The sequence below is a fragment of the Leptonychotes weddellii genome, chromosome 3 (assembly GCF_054177405.1).
Source record: "Leptonychotes weddellii isolate Sample4059 chromosome 3, ASM5417740v2, whole genome shotgun sequence".
Classification (NCBI taxonomy): domain Eukaryota; kingdom Metazoa; phylum Chordata; class Mammalia; order Carnivora; family Phocidae; genus Leptonychotes; species Leptonychotes weddellii.
Window position 1 is genome coordinate 25212332 of NC_138371.1, and position 22638 is coordinate 25234969.

General features: G+C 42.5%; 1 protein-coding gene and 1 long non-coding RNA gene across 5 annotated transcripts in view; one reads left to right on the forward strand and one right to left on the reverse strand.

Annotated features, from left to right (window-relative positions):
- Positions 1–61: 61 nt before the first annotated feature.
- IDH1 (isocitrate dehydrogenase (NADP(+)) 1) lies at positions 62–17336 on the forward strand. Of its 4 annotated transcripts, none has more exons than XM_006733367.3 (10): positions 62–191; positions 1280–1356; positions 3231–3368; positions 5919–6210; positions 8630–8735; positions 10029–10206; positions 11867–12018; positions 14173–14313; positions 14681–14843; positions 16389–17336. In XM_006733367.3, exons 3-10 carry the CDS (start codon positions 3247–3249, stop codon positions 16477–16479), a joined length of 1245 nt encoding a protein of 414 aa, XP_006733430.1. In that variant the 5' UTR covers positions 62–191; positions 1280–1356; positions 3231–3246; the 3' UTR covers positions 16480–17336. The 4 variants fall into 4 exon arrangements, with proteins under 4 accessions (XP_006733430.1, XP_030884076.1, XP_081669886.1 ...); XM_081813760.1 differs by having other exon boundaries at positions 104–256; XM_031028216.2 differs by lacking the exon at positions 1280–1356 and having other exon boundaries at positions 75–191.
- Positions 17335–22638, reverse strand: part of LOC115940972 (uncharacterized) — an 11354-nt gene continuing 6050 nt past the window's right edge. The window contains exon 4 of the long non-coding RNA XR_004075705.2: positions 17335–18646. This is a non-coding gene — a long non-coding RNA (uncharacterized LOC115940972). The remainder of the gene's footprint in view (positions 18647–22638) is intronic.

The window sequence follows — 22638 nt, forward strand, 5'->3', positions numbered from 1 at the left end:
CGGCGCGCGGCGATTGGCGGCGTGGAGGGGGCGGAGCTCCGGGAGGTGGGCTGAGGGGGCGGGCCTGGGAGGGGACAAAAGCGTGGCGGAGCCAAAACCCTGCGCTGCAGGCCCTCCGCTGTGTCGGAACGGAGGCGGTGTCTGAAGCTGCAACAGCTGGGGCCCAGCAGGGATTGCCAGTGTAGACGCTTGTAAGTTTCAGCGTGTGAGTGGCTGTGGTGCCACTAGCTCATCGTCCGCGTCCCTTCCCCTGCAGGTAACCGCAGGCTTCGAGGGGCGGCTCCCAGCCCCTGGCTTTTGCGGGGAAGCTGTGAGCCAGCCAATAGATGGAACGGGAAAAAGGGAGAAAGCTCAGATCTTGGGTATGGAGAGAGGAATTTAGCGGCGAGCCCTAATCGAAAGGAAGGGGGAAAATCCAGGTTGGGCGTGGGGAAGAAACATGGGGAGAAAGAGGGTGCTAGATGTCTGGATGTGGAAAAGGCCCACTCTTGGGCACGGAAGGGTGGAATCGGGCGGCGGAAAGTTGCTTTCAGTGACACATAGAAACCCCGGTCTGTATGCAGAAAGGGAAATCGAGCGGTGGGAGGATGCAAGGAGGCGTGGAAGACTAAGTCTTGGGTTTAGGGGGAAGAAAACGTGCGGCAGTGGCGAGCTGGATGCAAAGAAAGGTGGAAGCCATGGACTTGGGCGTGTGCAGCGAACTCAGGTGGCTGGAACTGGCGGTGCGGCGGGGTGGAAGTGTCCTCTTGGGGGCGTGGAAGGGGCGGGATGGGGTGGAGGGGACACCTCCGCCCCCGCTCGGGTCTCCAGTTTTCCAGTTCTAAGGAAGCGTGCCCGCAGCAGGCTCCAGGCTCCCGGGGTAAAGGTTCTTGGGCCGCAGAGCGAAGGGATGGGCGTGGAGACCTGGAGAGAGGAGCGGAGCCAGCTTGGGTTGCAGCTCTCTTGCACAACGGCCACAAGGACGTATGCTGACCAAGAGCCTGCTGGTCACAGCGTCACCTAAGGTCGTGCAAACCCCAAGACCAGCTTACGGATGACGAACCGGAGACGCGCCCACTGACGCCCCCTCCATTGTGTGCCGGGCAGAGATATTTGTGCTCCCTTAACCTTTATTTGGCAGGTGCCTGCCTGCGCCCCTAAAACTGCCCTTTGGCCCTCTGGGTATACTCAGCGCTGTACTTTAAACCAGATAAACCCGGCTGTCTGGCCCTTATTAAAAACAGCTAAATCCTCCTGACAGGCGTGTTTTGAACGTTAAGTCTTTCTATTCCCCTTTTAGTTTTGTCTTAGGAAATAAACTGCACTTAATTGAGTCTGCAAGATTGAAAGGAGTTGGGGTGATTAGAAGTTGTAAAGGTGAGAATTAGCAATTTTTCCCCTTCTGTACTTTTTGATGCGGCAATTCTGCGTTTAATTGGTCTTGGAGGTCTTGAGGTAGGGGAAGGCACTGCAAGGAATGAGTCAGGGATATTTCCAACAATAAATTGCAACTGCTTCCTTGTTTCTTTCAGTGCAGCTCTTCTCTGCAAGAGACTGTTTTTTGGCCCAGAAATTATTGTAGTTCATGAACTCAGCTTAAAGAAAATGTGGCTGAAATTTTGGGGTTGATGAAAATGAAATGATGAAAAAAGCAAATCTTTCTGTATTCATCCAGGTTTATTTTCTGGAATGACACAAGTGTGTCATGATATTGGAATTCACCTGCTTTCAGACTAAATGAACTGGCTTCTTGGAAAAGTCCTTCCTTCTGAAGTCAGGGTTTGGGTGGAGAGGGAGAATCTGAGCAGCAAGGCTTAGAGAAGTGAATCCAGTGGGGCCTAAAGCCTACCCCAGGGAATTTATATCTAAAAGAAATAATGTCCTATGTTGTTGTAAGCAAGAGTCTACAAAAAAAAAACTTTACTTTTTTAGTTAAAAGGTGCTAAAATTTTAATGGATAATGTGAGGAAATCCCGAAATGTTTCAGTTCTGAGATATAGAAAAATTACTGCAGAAAATGTTTGGTTCAACTGAGAAGGAAATAATTTTAAAAATGCTATTATTCAGTATAAACAGTATCACTTGACAAGTTGAACTGAAGTAATTTGATTTTTAAAAAACAAAAAATGTACTGGGGGGCACCTGGCTGGCTCAGCCAGTAGAATGTAGGACTCTTGATCTCAGGGTCATGAGTTCGAACCCCACGTTGGGTATAGAGATTACTTAAAAAAATAATCTTTAAAAAAAAATAACAAAAATGTACTCATTAGTGGCCTGTGAACCTCAGTTCCTTGTGACAAGGTAAGACATACTCAAGGATGCTATATGACCCATCAGTTGTATTTGCCATCAAGGAAAAATAGCCAAGTCATAACTCTTGTATAATATTATGTAGGAATGCAGCCATGGAAATGTTGTATCAAGACCAAGATAAGTTTGCTGCCTCTTTTTGTGTTTTGTTTTGTTTTGTGTTAAATGCAAGGACAGATGTGACAGTGGGCTCAGCAGGACTGAATCAACTTAAAGCTCTACTGTAAATCGTACTTGAAATTACACATCAGAAGTAATTAACTCCTCCACACCAGTTTGTTTACTTCTTTTATTCTAGTTGAGTTCCAGAGGGTTCCTCAGTAATGGTATAGGGAACCTCCTAAACACTAATAAGCAGGCTTCTAGAATTACAAATTTGGGAAGTGAAAATGGCCTGAGGATTAGGAATATGTCCTGCTTGTCACAAGGAACTGATGTTCACAGTTGGCTAATAAGTACATTTTTGGGTTTGTATTTTTTTAAGATTTTATTTTTTTAAGTAATCTCTATACCCAACATGGGGCTCGAACTCACGACCCCAAGATCAAGAGTCACACATTCCACAGACTGAGCCAGGCAGGTGCCCCTCAGTACATTTTTGTTATTTAAAGATGAAATTACTTTAGCTCACCTTGTCAATTGATACTGTTTATAGGCCTCTTACCTAATAATTAAGTCCGTTCTCTTGACTTTTCCAGTCTTCAGCCATAACTTAAAGGGATAAAAGCAATTTGCAGTTATGTTCCCCCAGGGGAAAAGTTTCCATTAGCGCTTTATACAGAGAACGTGCTCGATTCTAATGGTAAATATATTGTCATTAGCTTTTTATGCAATAGTGCTGTTGTGAATATAGTGTTTAGTAGTCACCGAATTCTTGGTATTTTGTTTTTACACTGTAATAAATGAGAAGACCTGTGTCTTACCTTTTGTTCTTTTTAAAGGTTTCTTGAAGTCAGAATGTCTCAGAAAATCCGTGGCGGTTCTGTGGTAGAGATGCAAGGAGATGAAATGACGCGAATCATTTGGGAGTTGATTAAAGAAAAACTCATTTTTCCCTATGTGGAACTGGACCTGCACAGGTAAGCAGCAAACTCAGAAAGCATAATCTAAGTGATTTCGGGGTATAACTAGCTGTTTAAATAGCTATAGCTGTATCTTATGAATAAAGCTTTTGAGGGAGGGATGCCAAAATATAGGTATATGAACCTTCTATTTTAATTTTATTAATTTTATTTATTTATTTTTAAGATTTTTCTATTTTTAGAGAGAACACAGAAGGGAGGGGCAGAGAGATTCTCAAGCAGACTCCCCAGGGAGCCTAAGCCCCATGACAAGGGGCTTGATCTCCCAACCCTGAGATCACGACTTGAGCCAAAACCAAAAGTCAGACGCTTAACCAACGGGACCACTCAGGCGCCCCATACTTTCTATTTCAATTTTGACATATTGGCTAGAGAGACTGGACTTATCATTGTTCTGAAGAAAAGAATTGTGATGAGAACAAAGTGATCCTCCACTCTTTCCAAGCCTCTATTTCCCGTGAAGCTGGCTCAGAGCAGCACAAGGTTTTATTTGTGGAAGGAAAAATAATAGAGGTACAGTCTGCGTTGAACAGTAAAGTAATTGTAGTTAACACAGTTTTATCCTTTCTACCTACCTCTGTTTACTATCACTCTACTTAACTAGTCAGTGGACCTTTTCCCCCTGTTCTTTCCTTGGCTTTGCCCTTTTCACACAATTACAACACAGAAAGAACCCTTGAAGTTACTTATACGAGCCCCACCTTTCCGTAGACAATCCCTTAAACCTTTTGTGTTCTAAGGATTTGAGCCATTGCTCTGTCTTTAAAGTGTTTGGAGACATATGTGAAAGTCTCTGTGGGATTCTCCCCTTTGTTCCCTGTGATTTTTTATAAATTTGCTCATGCTCTTTGTACATCCAAACAAGGAAGAGGCAGAATTTTTCCAAAGGGGATGTGGCTGAAGCCTGGCATGGCAAAATGTTGACCCACACAGTTTAACCAAACTACAGCAAGTCTTAAGTGTATTTGTCTTGACCCAGAATTATTGATCAGACCCACGTGTTCCGAGAGCCTGTTGTTTTGCCTGGGTATAGATACTTCATTCACGTGGTGTCATTAGACTCTCTTTTTAGTTATTCTAAGCCCAAGCTGTTGATAATGTCTATATTGCAACCCCAAGATGAAGCAAATACTTGCAGAGGTCAACCAGACATACAGGAAACGAAGCATAAAAAACATCAAATGGGTTACGGAAGCATTTCATGAGCACTCTCCTGGTTAGGAACTTGACATGGCAGTAGGTGAATTTGCCAAGTTCTTGCCGGTGTAATAGCTGTAAAATGTGTTTGTTTTCTGCAGGCTAGACAGTGGTCCAGGCCACTTACTCATTCTCTTCTGTTAGAGACGTTAAGAAGAGAAGCAAAAGCTCCACTAATTTGCTGGTAGATTCTTCTGATGAGAAATGGTTCCTACGAACATGAAAAGTGCTGACCCCAGTCTTCATTTGAGTTAGGATTAGACATTTGTAGTATTCAGCATTTCCTATGCCAGAAGATAAGAGAGTCAGTGGATTCGTTACACGTAAGTGAATTATCTAAGGCCACAGCAGTTTGGAATAATTTTTATTTGGAAATACATTAAGATTGCTATCTTTGTGTGTTTGCATCATGAGTTGAGATAGCGGAGGAAAGGAAAATGCAAAGACTAAAAGGAACTGAAAAAAGAAACCTAGAGGCTTAATGGGTTAGCAAGTTTTGAAAGCTGAAAAAAGCTGAAAAACTTTTTTGAAGTCTTTGTGGACAAAATGAACTGCTACATTACTGTTTTGTTTCTCCTGCTTCTGACAAACTGTGACATACTTGAGATAAAGCTTTAATCATTTTCTATGCTCCGGGGACAACCAACATTCTTTCCAGTTCTGAATAACCTGCAGCCTGGGTATTGGTGTATAGTACTATAACTCCCTGAGGGATACAAATCTGTCCTTGGATTCCATTATTTACCCAGCAAACAGCAGGTTTATTTCCAGAACAAAGAGACTTACCTAAGAATTAGGGAAAGGTTCATCTTCTGACTAACTGGCATTAATGAAGAAGTGGGGAGCATTTTTGGGACGGGCTGTGGCATTTATAGCTCCTACCACTTGAATGCCATAATACAAACAATCCTTTAAACCCTCTGACCCCTTTATTTTTAGAGCACAGTATTTACTAAGGGAAAATGAGTGCTTAGGCTTACGTTTTTATGCTAATTTTATGGAAGGAAGTCTGCAAAAACGGTTGCTCATATGCCATGATTGCCTCTTGGTGGTGAAGAGCACGCGAAGGGGCGGAGCACAATGGCTTCCATTCAGTCTCCTTCTAGACAGCTTCCCACACTACAGGTGGGTGTGGCTCATAGTCCACCTCTCTTAGTGCTTTGTTTGGTTGGCAGCCGTCTTCTGGGTCTAAGGTGCCCTAATCCTAAGAGTTGGCAGACTGAGGTGTACTTGAGCCTCTCCTTTCTTCAGGGCGGGCTCTGCGTGCCATCACCATGCACAGAATGGTGACACCCTCAGTCACTCATCAGTTTGTCTGGAGAGTTACACTTAATGACTTTTCCCTCCCAGCTATGATTTAGGTATAGAGAATCGTGATGCCACCAATGACCAGGTCACCAGGGATGCTGCAGAAGCTATAAAGAAGTACCACGTCGGTATCAAGTGCGCTACCATCACGCCCGATGAGAAGAGGGTTGAGGAGTTCAAGTTGAAACAAATGTGGAAATCACCAAATGGCACCATCCGAAATATTCTGGGTGGCACCGTCTTCAGGGAAGCTATTATCTGCAAAAATATCCCCCGGCTTGTGAGTGGATGGGTAAAACCCATCATCATAGGTCGTCATGCTTATGGGGATCAAGTAAGTCGTGTTGGCATAGTTGAATTCTCCATACTCTTTTTTGGTGACCTTTGGCTGCCCAGAAGTTCTGAGCTATATGTTTTATTCTTTTGGTGTCTACTCCCTTTAAGTGAAGTGCAAAATCGAGAAGTGTGTATGTGTATATCTGTGTATTTAGGTAGAAATAAATATAGATAAACTTATAGATAGGTACCTGTCTCAACACAATGATTTTTTTCAGATGTGTTTTTTTCTTCCTGTGTCTTTTCTTTTCTTTTTTTAATGTGGGCTCCACCCCCAGTGTGGAGCCCAACGTGAGGTTTGAACTCACAACCCTGAGATCCAGACCTGAGCTGAGATCAAGAGTTAGAGCCACCCAGATGCCCCCATATATCTTTTTCTTTTTTTTTTCTTTAAGTTAAACCATATGATATGGCGATTTTTGTATAATTTCCAATGGTTCAGCCAAATTAGTGGTTCTTCACCCTGGGTATACAATAAGATCCGTTACGGGTTTTTTTGTTTTGTTTTTTGCTTTGTCTTACTTCTTAAACAAATTTGGGTTTTTGTTTTAATTCCCGTACATGAGTTCTGCCCTCCACCAGCTGAATCTGAATTTCATGGGGTTCAGACATTTTAAAGCTCCCAGGTGATGTCAGTGTACAGACAGGGTTGAGAACCACCAAAGATTATACTGAACATTATTTCTTCATGCAAAAAAGGAAAAACTGATTCAGTAGTTGAAAGTATTCTCTTTAAAACATTCCTTTCCTACTTGGAAAAGAAAGAAGTACTAGTTTCTGTACTTTTGTACCAGTAGGCTCATTGCCAAATTAAACAGAAAAACTGCCAACTAAACAAAATCCGTATTGAAACGGAGGTTTTGGACTTTCATAAAAAGCAGCTTATGTCCTGAAAGAGCCTTAAGAATAAGAATGTCTCATGCTGAAATCCAGAGGCTTTGATGTAGCAGTCCTCAGAAACAGTGTGGCCAGGTCAGACCACTCTCTGTTCCTGGGGACGGGGTCACTGGGTCAGTCCTTGAGGATCAGCTCACTGTGTTCTGCCCTGTGGTTCAAACTATCCCTTCATCCTGGCCAAACCTTCCAGAGGCCCAGGAGAGAGAATGTCAACAGGAGCGCTACAAACTCGCATATCCCAAGAAGAACACTCTTAAGTTCTTATGAGTTCATGGTGTCTTTTTCATCGTCCCCGCCCCCTCCCCCCGCTTTCTTTTAATTATTTTGGCATCAGTCACTTGGAAAAATGGTCATTCTTTTCATTAAAGTCCAGATTGAAAATTCCCAACCTAGGGTTGATTCAACTCAATGTGCGTAAACCTCTACGAAGCATCTGTGAGGCTTTGGTGCCTCCGTGTCTTCCTTTTGAGAAATGGGAATAAGTTTCCACCCATAGTGAAGGACTTTATATGGCAGAAATGTGCCGTGGAGAAAAGATATTCAATCTTCACGATTACCCAATGGTTCTTTTCCCAGCTGTCATCAGTATTACTGTATGCAAACCTAAATAAATACGTATGGCTGGCAACTGTTGGTACCTGATTGTAAAAATGTTCTAATTTAAGCGTGGCAGAAATTCACAGATGCCTCGTGGGGGCCAGGCACATTTTTCCACCAGCATAGCTCACTCCCGTGAACAAGATGGCTGTCCTCGTACAGTCCTTTCCTGAGGGGCACCAACTAGCCTGTCACAACTGCTTCCACAGTCAATGCTGCTTTTGGACAAATCCTGGGCTGGTGTTAGTAGCGATGATAACCGTGAAGAGACTGAGCCCTGAAGGTCTAAGGACCAGATCCCAAGTCTTTCGACCCTAGATGTGTTATTTCCACTATATCACAGTTCCTCTGTTGTAAGATTGATGGAAGAATCAAATGAGATAACGAGATGGTTCAAGTTAGTCACTTAAAGTGTCTGTCATACAGTGAGGACAAGGCATTAGCTCTTGTCACCATCCATGCTATAGCTAGTGTATTATCATCCCCCTGTGGAAAGACTTCCTTGACCTCCAGGTCATGGTCATTTCTCTCTCCCTGTCATCCTACTGCATTTCATATCTAAGCCCCCCTTTGACATTTGAAAACTCTTAGGTTGCTTCTCACTTTTGTATGTCCTTGTTAGGATATAAGCTTCCTAAGAGAAAATGCTTTGTCATTCTCCTCTCCTTCTCCGTGCTCAGGAAACTGCCCTTTCCATGGGAGGCGCCCAGTAAATTCTGATTTCCACTCTACCGTAGGATCAACTTGCTTTGGGAACTCTCTGGACCTCTTTTTTCCCCATCTTTTAAAATAAATGAAGGTTGAGCCTCACTGCCCTGTTTGTCTAGGTATCTTCCAGCTCTATATTCTACGATTTTTCTTCCCTTACAGTTCTTGAAAGGATAGTTTGGTTTGGTTTTTATACCTTTCTCCCCCCTACACAGTACAGAGCAACTGATTTTGTTGTTCCTGGGCCTGGTAAAGTCGAGATAACCTACACGTCAAGTGATGGATCCAAAAAAATGACATACCTGGTCCATAACTTTGAAGGTAAGTCCATCATGAACTACATCTTTTCATTTTTTACAGATCACTTAGACAATATTGGTACTGTTTTTTAAAAGTTAGTTTTGTGGCTGCCAAAAATACAACCTGGACTCTACAGCATTTCTACAGGACCCAAAATCTAACGTAAAGAAGTAATTGGCTTCCATGCCTTCCCCTGGGGTGGACTAAAGACACAAAAGGAACCAGCCACTTAATTGGAAATGCATGTGGGCAAAGACAGGTAGATAGTTTTGCACTTCTCCTGAAACACGGAGGGAAGGTTGGCAGGAATCTGTTGTGCCTAAATTTTAGAAATTAAACGTTAATAATCCCATATCACCTGTCACTTAATCTGCCCCTTGCTCTGGTAGGGTTTGTATTTGAAAATGGTTGCGTTATATATTTGCTGAAATTTTCTTCTTGCCCTGAGTGTTTATTCTGTGAAAGTGAACATTTGTTTTTTTGCCTTTTCTTCCCCACCATCCTGCTGCTTGAAAGGTCCACTGTGTCAAATGCCACCCAAAGGTTGTTGAAAGAACAGAGAACGCCTCTTTCTCCACTCCTGAAGTGGTTAAAAGCTCTCATACAAACAAAAGCTCAAAGCTGACCTAGCCCTTGTTCTCTTTGCCTCCTCTAAGTAATATCATTTTAATGGAATCTCGTCCTGCGGGTTTGGGCCTTGCACATTTTGAGCCTAGGTTGGCCCTGGGCAATGGCACAGATTCAAGTGCTTTCTTTCAGTAACTACAGAGTTCACCAAGGAAGAGTCGTGAAACACTAGTGATGACATGTAGCATAATTATTTCTGCCAATGAGGTATGAACCTTCAGTATCTTTCAGGAAATGATGAGAATTCTCATTCGATATTTGAAATGCCAATTTTTCTCAATGGCTGAGGAAGGAGCACACACTCAGAGTTGAAAACACATGTGTGAAATTAAAAAAAAAGTGTGAAAGACAGCTTAAAAAGGATTCACCCTTTCTTGAGTGTATTTCTGGTTCATATCAATACTTTTTAGTATTTTTGGTATCTTCAGGATCCAGAAGACTGTGTGTTTCTCACTTCTATTGCCCTTTCAAAACAAGTTAGAATGCCCTTATCTAGAATTGAGTTTCTTCCGATCATGTGCCTCAGCAACTCATGGAATATTCATGTTTGAAGCCTGGGCGGGACTTTTTGAAGCCATGGGAGCTGGGAATTGGGTGCCTGGGTGGTGGTGGGTGGATTTGGACTTGGTTACAACTCTACCCCATTTACCCTTCTCCTTTTTCCTCTCATTGGTGTTCCCTCCACAGAGGGTGGTGGTGTGGCTATGGGGATGTACAACCAAGATAAGTCGATCGAAGATTTTGCACACAGTTCTTTCCAGATGGCTCTGTCTAAGAGTTGGCCTTTGTATCTGAGCACCAAAAACACTATTCTGAAGAAATATGATGGACGTTTTAAAGACATCTTTCAGGAAATATATGACAAGTAACTACAGTTCTTTTTTATTCTTTGTCTTTTTTCTAAAATAAGCTAGGATTTATAATATAGAATTTACATCCTTATCCCTTTGATTCTGGGACAAATTGAATGAAAACCATCACTATCCCATAGAGTAAAGGGCAAAACTAAGATTTAACAGACATGAAACAAACCATTCTTGAGTTGCTTTTAGAAGGTAAATGTTTTCAAATAAGGGTCCCACATTTATTTTTTTCAGAGCAAGAATTGTTTAATGTTTGAATGAAGATGCCCGGTGATTGACAGAAAGTTCTAATTTTGGGGGTCACTGGCTGGCTCAGTCAGTGGAGCATACGACTCTTGATCTCAGGGTTGTGAGTTCGAGCCCCATGTTGGGTGTAGAGATTATTTAAAAATAAAATACAAAAAAAAAAAAAAAAAAGAGGGCCACCTGGATACCTCAGTCGGTTAAGCCTCCAACCCTTCATTTCGGCTCAGGTCATGATCTCAAGGTCATGAGTTCGAGCCCCTCCCCCCCCCTTTGGGCTCCATGATGGGCAGAGAGAGCCTACTTAAGATTATCTCTGCCAACCCACCCCCAACTCATGCTTGCTCTCTCTCTCTCTCTAAAAAAAAAAAAAAAAAATTACAATTTTTCAAGCATATGCATATGAGTTTCTGAGTTGGGCACATTTCCACTCTTTCTGAAGCCCATTGTTGTGATTTAGAACTCTGCCTTAGTGGAGTCATTTGAACTTAGTTCAATATTTATAACAACTTCAAGTTCAACAACATGGGAGCACGTGTTAACTACCTTTTAGTTGCAAGTGTTGAGGCCAGGGCTTGGGTTTTAGGTATCTTTCCTAAGACATCTTAATTCCTCTTCCTGCTACCCATCCATACCAATCCTAGGAGCTGTCCTAGTTTCCTGAAAGATACAGAGTGGTAGAATCATATTTTTCATCCATTATTACATATTTTTTTTAAGATTTTATTTATTTATTTGAGAGAGAAATGGAGAGGGCACAAGCAGGGGGAGGGAGAGGGACCAGCAAACTCCATGCTGAACCGGGAGCCCAAGGGTGGGGCTGGAGGCGGGCTCGATCCCGGGACCCTGAGATCATGACCTGAGCCGAAGTCAGATGCTTAACCAACTGAGCCACCCAGGTGCTCCCATTATTACATTCTTAAAGTAAGCTGTATCTCAAGAATCTGATCAGTAGTGTACTGAAAACTAAAAATAGTGCTGGGGACACTCTACTCTCTCCCTTATTCTCCATCTCTGTGAAGGAGGTGAAATCACTCTAACAGGTGGGAACATGGGGTTTCACAGCTAAAAAATGGGCAGGATTTGAGTTTAGGTCTATCAGATTCTCAAGTCTGTGCTGCTTCTACTAAAAAATGCTGCTTCCAGCCCCACCCTCTTTGGGGAAGCAAGTGCCGTCCCTAGTAACACTAATTTTCTTTCTTTCTTTTTTTTTTTTTTTTTAAGATTTTATTTATTTATTCATGAGAGAGAGAGAGAAGCAGAGGGAGAAGCAGGCTCCCAAGGAGCAGGGAGCCCGATGCGGGACTTGATCCCAGGACGCTGGGATCATGACCTGAGCCGAAGGCAGATGCTTAACCATCTGAGCCACCCAGGCGCCCTAATTTTCTTTTTAATTCCCTTTTCTCTCTTGCTTCTTAGGCAGTACAAATCCCAATTTGAAGCCCAAAAAATCTGGTATGAGCATAGGCTCATTGATGACATGGTGGCCCAAGCTATGAAATCCGAGGGAGGCTTCATCTGGGCCTGTAAAAACTATGATGGTGATGTGCAGTCAGACTCCGTGGCCCAAGGTAAGGAGCTGTGGGACCGAGCAGAGGTGGAGCTCAGCCGGTGGCACATGGGTCATGCCACAGTAGTTTTCTAGTTTGGGAAGGGGGGTTTTGCAGCCCTTCGTTTGTTAAATGCTGAAATGTAAGCCCTGCGAGCCATCCTGTTCCATCTGACACAAGCAGAGAAGCCGAGGGCTGTTCACAGAAATTCCAAGAACCAGGGGCTTTATGCCAGAGGTAAGGGCCAAATCAACAGACACTCTCCGTGCCCTGCTTTCTTCAGCACCAGCTGCCCTTCAGTTTCAGTTACCCTTGGCAGCTATGTAAACGTGAATCTTCCCCTGATAAACGTTTGTGTTAACTTTAATCCTGTTTGCTTTTCCCCAGGAAGTACTACTTCTTCTTTTCTCTTACGAACAGTTAAGCACCTCCTGCCAGTTTGAAAATTGGTAGATCAACCCAGGTTTATGTCAGATAAATGAGTTAGACAATTCTCTTTACGCTCCCCCTGTTTCTCCACATCCTCATAATCCTTTGTGCTGTGTACGGTAGAGGAAAGAGTGGTGCTTTATGATGCTTCCAGGGTGGGTAAGGGAAACTATTCCTATGAGCAGATTTCTTGGGAAGGGACCCAAATCATTCCACCCTTTCTAAATGTCCTCATAGCCACAAAGAGTATCTGGATGGATCTTTCGAATGTAAATGTCAAGATATGGAGGGTCAAAGGACTTTGAAATAGGACTTCGGAAGTGCAGAGTCCGGCAGTGCACTGATAAGGTACCAAGGCTCTGTGTCTGGGCAGAGCCTGTAGATAAATGTAACCTCAGTACCGCTCAACAGGCACAACAGGCAAAAGCAACAGTGCTGTCCGCATGTCCAGTCTTTCCTAGGATATGAGCTACTGCGGACTCATACCACTTAGGTCCTCAGTTTTGACTGTGGTACCAACTAGTGTCCTGATATTAACCATAAGCAAACTCACTATGGATATGGTCCTGAACTTCTCCAATAAGTATTTGGGAGTCTACCAAAGCCTCAGACCAACGCAATGATATGAAAGGAGCTACTAGTCCCATGCAGAGGTTTCTAACGATACTAAAAAATGAGTTTAAAAAAAAACATTGTTTATGTATCTACTCAAACCAAAAAAAAAAAAAAAACACACACAAAAAAGCAAACGTAGCAGCCTGTGATAAATTTGCATTATTAACCCCAGAGGTGCTATTGGACGGTAGCTAAAACAGAAAAAGATATTCTTCAAATTCAAGTGTAAAAGAGTGAATAAGAGAAGGAAAATCAATTGTCTGGACTTAAAAGTGCTAATGTTGTTCTCTGAAAAGGAAGCCACAGAATAGGACTGTCTTGTTGGGACTATTACCGGGAGCAAGGGCAAGAGGGATATTCTTGGATCATCCCATCCTGTTTTCAACCTGCCTTTCCAGTCCTAGTGAATCTGAGCAGCTTGATAGCAGGACACAACTCTCATTGATCTTTATTTTCCTGGAACAGCACAGCATCTGCACATAAGAATAGTGGCAATATGGGGCTCCTAGGTGGCTAAGATGGTTAAGCGTCTGCCTTCGGCTCAGGTCATGATCTCCAGGTCCTGGGATTGGGCTCCCTGCTTGGCGGGGAGTCTGCTTCTCCCTCTCACTCTCCCTCTGTGCTTGCTCTCGCTCTCTCAAATAAATAATAAAATCTTTAAAAAAAAAAAAAAAAGCGGCAGTATACTGAGCTCTTACTCTGTGGCAGGTACTATTCTAAGGAAGATGAATATGTATTCTTTTCACATATATTCACAAATATATGTGTATTCATCTAATTCTCTCAACAATCTGGTGAAGGAGGTGCTTTTATTATTCCCATTCTACAGGTAGGAAAAACTGAGTCACAGTAGCAAGGAAGTCACAGTACTAGGGTAGAATGCAAGCAGGCAGATCCTGAGTTCTCCATCCCGGAGCAGGTGCCTCTGAGATAGACAAGTGAAGAAGAAGCGAAGCATAGCCTCTCCAGACTCTTTGATCCTGAGGTCTGGAGCTGGGACCTTGCTTCCTGAAAGGTGGAATTACTGATGACTACATATGCTTTTGCTTATTTTCCTGAGACTGCTCAGCTCCGAGAGACAGAGTGCTCTTCCTGCAGTTGGCCCCAATACTTCATGCTTTGCCACTTCAGGTTATGGCTCTCTTGGCATGATGACCAGCGTGCTGATTTGTCCAGACGGCAAGACCGTAGAAGCAGAGGCTGCCCACGGGACGGTGACACGTCACTACCGCATGTATCAGAACGGACAGGAGACGTCCACCAATCCCATCGGTAAGATCGTGTTTACTGCTACACTGATTTCCACCCAAAGAGTGGCGATCTCCAAAGGGAACCAGACGTGCTCCTTTGGCTGCCCAATGCTTTGTGTATAAAATCATCACCAAACAGTGCATCTGTTCTACTAATAAGAGCCATTTGAAGGTGTTTCTTGAAATATACACAAAGAGACAGGTTTTTTTTTAAATTTCTATTCAGTAAAAATACTTCCAGTTCTTATATAGCCCATGTGGATAGCGTCTAATGGAATCAAGTCACCTAAACAAAAGAAAATTGCTGTATTTTTGGGAACTGAAACAATTGGGAATCCCTCTTGGTATGATCTAAGTGTTGGTTTTTTGGTTTTGTTTTGCTCTTTCAGCTTCCATTTTTGCCTGGACCAGAGGGTTAGCCCATAGGGCTAAGCTTGATAACAATAAAGAGCTCAGCTTCTTTGCCAAGGCTTTGGAAGAAGTCTGTATTGAGACCATTGAGGCTGGCTTCATGACCAAGGACTTGGCTGCTTGTATTAAAGGTTTGCCCAAGTAAGTATAAGATGCCTTGAGCTCTGCAGTCAAATCACCGCATATTTTTTCTGGGCTCAAAACATTCTTTTCTGGGCTCCAAACATCACGGCTTTTTGGAAGTACATGAATTGTTATTTATCGCCTACTTCAGGGATCAACAGACACTTACCTATAGAATGCCAACAGTAAGCATCTCAGACTTTGTGGGAACATACAGCCTTTTCAAAATTATACAGCTATAGAACTTTGCCACTGTGGAAGGAAAACAGTCATAGATGATACGGAAGCTAGTGGATGTGGCAGTGTTCCAATCAAACTAATTGCAAAACCAGACTGTAGCCTGGATGGAGTCCAGGGGCCAGGCTGTAGTTTGCTGACCTCTGATCCAGTTGATGATCTTTGGGTGACAAGGTTCTTTTTAACAAGAAAATTATAGACAGTTGAAACAGAGGGACCTCCAAGGCTATTGTACTCTATCCCTTTAATTTCTTCAATTTATGGGTAAGAAAAACAGCTCGAGTTTTATTTTTTAATTTTAAAAGATTTTATTTATTTATTTGACAGAGAGAGCACAAGTAGGCAGAGCGGCAGGCAGAGGGAGAGGGAGAAGCAGACTCCCCACTGAGCAGAGAGCCCGATGCGGGGCTCGATCCCAGGACCCCGGGATCATGCATGACCTGAGCCGAAGACAGACATTTAATGGACTGAGCCACCCAGGCACCCCAACAACACAAGTTTTAGATGCCCACTTGGTCATAGTCCCAATTATCTATAACCAACAATCAGATACCGAGGCCCGGTTATTGCCCAGGATTTTTCTAAGAACATGGTAGCCCATATCCCCGCTGGATTGGCTGCTAATCAGAGACTTCTCCCTCACAGTTGGTCACTATTGACTCACCTCAAGAAACCCTACTAAAGTTTAACCCCAATCCCAAGTCCCAACCGTGCATCCTCCAAGATCTCCATTAGGGTCAGTATACCTCAGTGATGGGGATATACTCAACCACCATGTCTTTCTTATCTTAAATTTCTGGCAAGAACACAGTGTTTGAAATGTGCTTATCAGTATGTTACCTTTGTAGCCTATTTGAATAGGCACCTATCAGCAGGATTAGTTTAGCCAGTCCGTTATCTTTTTTTTTTTTTTTTTTAAGTAAGACAATGATAAAAATAAGCGTTCAGACTTTTTTAAGGACATGTGACAATTTGTAGGAATGTAGATGAAAGCATGGCTGTTCCCCTGAATAGGTTTTGTTATTTTTAAGAATGAGGAATAAGAAGTGGGATGATTTCAGTCAGGCATTAGTCTAAATGGAAGCTCTGTGATAGCTTCACCCTCCAAGACTCAGGGCAAGGGACATCCTGTGAAAGTGCAGGGGTCAGCCCCTTGAACCTTGAGCATGGTCATCAGCCATATATTCATAGCTTGTTAATATTAATTAGTGTTCTTCTAGACATAAATAAAATGCTACCTACGTAGCATTTCTAGGACTTTCCCTCTACCTGCTACCAGACCAGAGACAAACTAATTTCTTTCTCTTCTTTTTCCTCCTTTATTAGCGTGCAACGTTCTGACTACTTGAACACATTTGAGTTCATGGACAAACTCGGAGAAAACTTGAATATAAAACTGGCTCAGGCCAAACTTTAAGGCCATCCCTCGGCTTAGGAGGATACGTGTTTTTGGTAACTAGGTCCACTGGTTTACATTTTCCTGTATAACACTCAAGGGTAAAGGTAAAATCAATTTTGTAATTTGTTTAGAAGCCAGAGTTTATCTTTTCTATAAGTTTACAGCCTTTTTCTTACACATACAGTTACGCCACCCTCGTGAACGTGGCAGGGGACTTTTTAAAATTTTATTTTATTTTGTACTAGTAGCCTAGGAGTTACTTTAGTGCTCATTTGTACTCGTTGTCACTTTTTCTCATGTTCCAATACAAATGACCAAAATGAAGAGTGCTTGAAAGGGTAAACTGTAGCCACAGTATTATTCCTGAAAATATGAGTGAAGTACAAATTCACCCCCTTCACCACTCCATGGCCTGGGGCGCTGGGTGGTTTTGGCGTAACAGATGTCCCATCACGTGATGTAGAGCTATCCAGGAAACTTGCCCATAATTTGGAATGAAAAGCAGAGGTGTAACTAAAACCTGTTGGAGACACCGCAGTCACTTTTGTAAAGAGCTCTTCTTAAATGTTTTGAAAATGCTAAATATTTGTGAGGCAACTGGAGAGTTTGGAATCCCGAATAAATACTACCTGGGGGTCTGTCCTCTGTGTTTATCTCCTCCTCCCGCCCTTGTGTGGCCTGAGTATTATGCTACCCGGAACAGCATATTTCATCCAAGTGCAATAATCCAGGCTGCACCTTTTTTGGACTTCTGCTGGCCCATTTTATTTCCCTTATATAAATGTGATTTTTTTCAGAAGTTGATTTTAAACACTATTCTAGTCTGTTCTTCATCCGAACTACTAATTGTAATTAAAATTCAGTGCTAATGACTAGTCTTCTTGGGTTTTTATTTATCGAGTATACTTTGGGTGCCAGGCAGGCACATGCTGGTCCTAGCCACAGGAATTCGATTTTGAACAGTCTCTGCCCTGAAGGAGTTTACTGTGGGGGAAATGGGTAAGTAAACGGTAAGATGTGGATTCTACAGTGAGAGGGAAAGAACACCAAAGACAGAACAAAGGAGGTAACTGGAATATTAGGGAATCAAGTGTAGGCACATGCTAAGGAGTATATGTATGATCATGTAAGTTAATTGGAAGCCAATGAAGACTTAAGAAGGGAGGGACATGATCATATTTTCCTTTAAAAAATAGCACAGCTTCTATGAAGAATGGATAGTAGTAGAGGAGGGGGTGGTGGGCACAATCCAGGAAGGAAGGCCAGTTATCAGGGTATTGTGATACTTCAGGTGGGAAATGATGAAGATCTGAACTGGGACAGTTGCACTGGGGATGGAAGGAGCAGGGTGGATCCCCGAGAAGAGAAGAGAATGGATGGGGATCGGTGGGTCCTTGGGGGATGTGGGAAAAGCAACACGTCAAAGAAGTTTCCCACATTTCCAGTTCACACCTGAAGAAAACCAGGTCCGCATCCCAGCAGTAGCCATGTACTATGGGGAAAGAAACTGAGGCCTCGAGAGGCACTTTGGTCAGGCGCACACAGTACCTCAATGGCCATTTTGGAAGCCAGGAATCCTTGTAGCTGAGCTGGGGCTCTTTCTATGGGACCTGCACATTTGCAGGTTTGGATGGATGAAGAAAGCATCGTGTGGAACAAGTGACGCCATTGGATTGGATGACCTTAACTGGTCCCTCCAGCACTCACAAACATCCTGGGAGGTGATCAGATGAACGTTCATGGCTGCAAAGTCCCGCCTCAAAGTCTATCAGATCAGTATTTGGCCAAGAACCAGTTAATGTTCTAAAATATTTAGTAAATGAACAGATGCTGACCAATACATGCCTAGGCTAATGGTTTACTTTGTAACAGCATCAGGATCAGAATTGTTGACCTGGAAAATGACTCCGGCTTTGCAAAACACTGAAGGCAGCAGGATCCAGGGACAGAGAAGACAGGAGTCCCACACTTCAAAATTCTCTCAATTACAAGTACTACTTCCTAAGTAGAATTTTTAACTGAAAATACTTCATAACTAATCTTCACAATTAGAATCACAGCTCCCTTGTATTTTTCCTGGATACAGACAGTCCTCCTAAAGGCACTCCCAACAAGTGATTTTCCATCCTCCATTTGAATATTTCTGTCATAAAAATTTCTTCCACATTAAGCATCTTGTCTGTTCCTGTTGAGAAGGAGGTAAGATATGAAACGAATATAAAAAATATTAAGAAAAACTAGTGTTTATATAAATACTGAAAGATTGTATATTCTATTACCTCTCTACTGTTAGAAATTTTATTTCATAGGCCCTATTCTTTTTTTTTTTTAAGATTTTATTTATTTATTTGAGAGAGAGAATGAGATAGAGCACGAGAGGGGGGAGGGTCAGAGGGAGAAGCAGACTCCCTGCTGAGCAGGGAGCCCGATGCGGGACTCGATCCAGGGACTCCAGGATCATGACCTGAGCCGAAGGCAGTCACTTAACCAACTGAGCCACCCAGGCGTCATAGGCCCTATTAGGGAGAGTGCAGCATCCAAACTGCTAATTCCTCTGGAACAAAAAAGTTGAACAACTCTGGATGGTATCTCAGACTCAAAGAGGTGACCTTTGCAGACAGCATAGCATTGTTTGTAACTTCTAATTTTGATATTATTTCAGACTTATAGAAAAATTATAAAAATTGTATGAGGAAGTCCCATAATGTTTTGCCAATTTCCAATTTTTTACTTTTGCACCCTTTGTTGTTCTGTCTCTCTCTTGTCTTTCTCCCTCCCTACACACACACACACACACACACACACACTTTTTCCTGAACCATTTCAGAGGAATTTGAAGACATTGTGCCCCTTCACCCTTAAATAATCCAGTGTGTATTTCCTAAGAACGAGGACATCCTCTTATATAACCATAATACGATTGTCAAAGTCAGGAAATTTAACATTGATATAATACGATACGGTCCCTATTCAAATTTCAGCAACTGCCCCCGTAATCTTTACAGGTTTCCCTCTGAGGTCCAATCTAGGATCATACATCGCATTCAGTTGATCATAGCTCTTAAGCCTCCTTTTGCCTGAAACAGTTTCTAAGCATTTCTTTGTCTCTCTAGACCTTGACATTTTTGAAGAGTACAAGCTAGTTATCTTGTAGAATGTCCCTCAGTTTGGGTTTATCTGATGTTCCCTTGTAATTAGATTCAAGTTACGCATTTTGGGCAGAAATACCATTGAAGTGATAGAGGGGCAGAGGGAGAGAGAGAGAGAGAATCTTAAGCAGGTTCCACACTCAGCATGGAGCCTGTCGTGGCGCTCGATCTGATGACCTGAGATCACGATCTGAGCTGAAATCAAGAGTCAGACTCTCAACCAACTGAGCCACCCAGGCACCTCACCCAGTGTTTTATTTCTTGACATGAGTGATAATTTTAAGAATGCCTTGTAATAATTTATTAAACTGTTTTTTGTGGTCTACTCTATCAACTCTATTTCACAATAAAAAGGTTAACAAATATATTAGGAAACCTGCTCTGAATCCCATGGACTAATGACACAGGGCCACACTCTCCGGAGACAAATCAAGAACTTTCTCTCCAATGTCAGCTGACCCTGCTGTTCAGGCCTTCTGTTTTGCCTTTGATAGAGTGACACATTCCAGTCACATTGTCTCTAGCCTTTTCAAACACAAGCTGCGAAGTGTTTCTCTAAGAAGATGCTCTACCCCTGTAATTTCAACCGGACTGCACACAAAGAATTATGAATAGAGATGCTTGAGCGTCCTTAGGTGGCTTTTTGGACTTCCCTTCTCTCACCTTGATGAATCCATGACACTTTCTTGTTAGGAGTACTTGGGTGTAAAGCTCTCATTTGACTTCTGCCTAAGAATTACTCTCTTCCTGGTTGGCTTTGCCTTGCTTTGCCTGGTGTACTCTTTATATGTTCAGAGATGAAGCTCCAAAAGACATTTTCTAACTGAATCACATTTTCCTCTTTTAAAATCACTAGCTCAAGTTTCTCCTTTTCTTCCTACTTCAAGAGATATTCAGGCATTTCTTACAGGGTTTTACTGTGAATTTCCCAAGTAAACTTTGAAATGTTTAAATTATATGATAGAAACTAAAAATTTAACTCTGACTCTGAATTTTGATTCTAATACTCTAAAGCTACTTTAATCTGTTTCACTTAAATATTCCATGTTTTCTGCTTGGAGTTACTCCATTTGCTAAAATTACTCAGTGGCTTTATTTTTTATTTTATTTTTTTTTTTAAGATTTTATTTATTTATTTGACAGAGAGAGATATAGCGAGAGCAGGAACACAAGCAGGGGGAGTGGGAGAGGGAGAAGCAGGCCTCCTGCCGAGCAAGGAGCCCGACGTGGGACTTGATCCCAGCACCCTGGGATCGTGACCTGAGCCGAAGGCAGACGCTTAACGACTGAGCCACCCAGGCGCCCAGTGGCTTTATTTTTTAAATCATGTTCCTATTTTTATTATTTGAGCCAGCCTACTCATTGCTGCAAATTAATTAGCACACCCTCGTACTATTCTATAAAGACCTACAACTTGGATCTCAGCCAAAGTTTTTAATCTGGTTTTGGCATCTGGATCAAATTCTTTATATGAGGGATCCTTTTGCTTGTTTGTTTCTTTTATCTTTGAACACAATTCACCCAACAAATAGATTTGAGTACATCCTCTAATCCTGACACTCTCTTGGGACACCAGTGTCTCATAAGACCCACAGCCTCTAGATGGGGGTACTTTTCTTCAGGTCAGGCTATACCAGGGATTCACATTGTACTAATTCTAAGAGCCAACCAGCTTGGGTTTTGAGTCACTGACTTTTAACAGTGTTTTAGTGAGATTCTTTACTATTATAACGGGAAGACTTTTTAGACTTTATTTGGAGTTAATTTGGGTCTCGCTTTCCATGAATATATTCTCCAAATTTCCTGAAGCTACGGCAGGGTAAACAACACCTTTATCGGGACTCTGATGGCTGGAATCCTTACCCTCTAGCACAGTTGCTAACTCCCCTGGTTCGGTGCTATCTGTCCTACTTGCTCAGTCAATTGCTGGAAAAGTATCAGGCCTGATGTAACCACTTCATAAACTCCCAGCCGAGGGGTGGCTCAGTGTGTTAAGCGTCTGCCTTTGGCTCAGGTCATGATCCCAGGGTCCCAGCATCGAGCCCCGCGTCGGGCTCCCTGCTTAGCGAGGGGTCTGCTTCTCCCTCTCCCTCTGCTGCTCCCCCTGCTTGTGCTCTCTCTCTTTCTCTGTCAAATAAATAAATAAAATCTTAAAAAAATAAATAAATAAACTTCCCAGCTGAGCACAGGAGGAGATTTGAGACACATAAAGGATGGAATTCTCCTACTCACACATTTACTCCTAGTCCAATTCTCCAACTTGGGGGAGTGGTTTGAGCTCTTATCTTTCTCAAAGTCTCCAGCTATGGACTCACTCGTGATTTTGTATACAGACATGGTATTTGAATCTTATTACTTGCATTGTACCTGAGACATTAACCCATTTGTATTCTCAATACGTTTGGAATGCTTTTAGTGCTTCCATCAGAAACAAAGATGTGCATGGGATACCCTCTCAGAGACAAGAATTCATGAGCCTTTCCACTTGAAATAGTTGCAGACGGTTATTTTAATTATATAATGTGTCAGTCACCTTTAAGGTATAGCAGGCCACTAACTATTTTGCCTAAAAATAGCATAGTAAGGATCAAGTCATTGGGTTATCTTTTACGTAGCTAATACCATGTTTTTTCTGATATAAACTTCATATGGTTCAAAGCCACAGCTTAAAAATATATAGTCAGGGCACCTGGGTGGCTCAGTCTGTTAAGCGTCCAACTCCTGATTTCAGCTCAGGTCATGATCTCAGGGTCCTGAGATTGAGCCCCAGTGGTGGGCTCCACTCAATGGGGAGTGTGCCTCTCCCTTTGCCCCTCCCCCTGCTTGTACACATGCACGCTCTCTCAAATAAACCTTTTTTAAAAAAATTAAAAATATAAAGCCACTACAATAACTGTGAGGTAATCTGACCTTGCAGTAGATGTCACCACAGCCCATTAAGAAGAATCTATTAAAAGAAAATGCTCAACATCACTAGCCATCAAGAAATACAAATCAAAACGACAATGAGATAGCACTTACGCCAGTT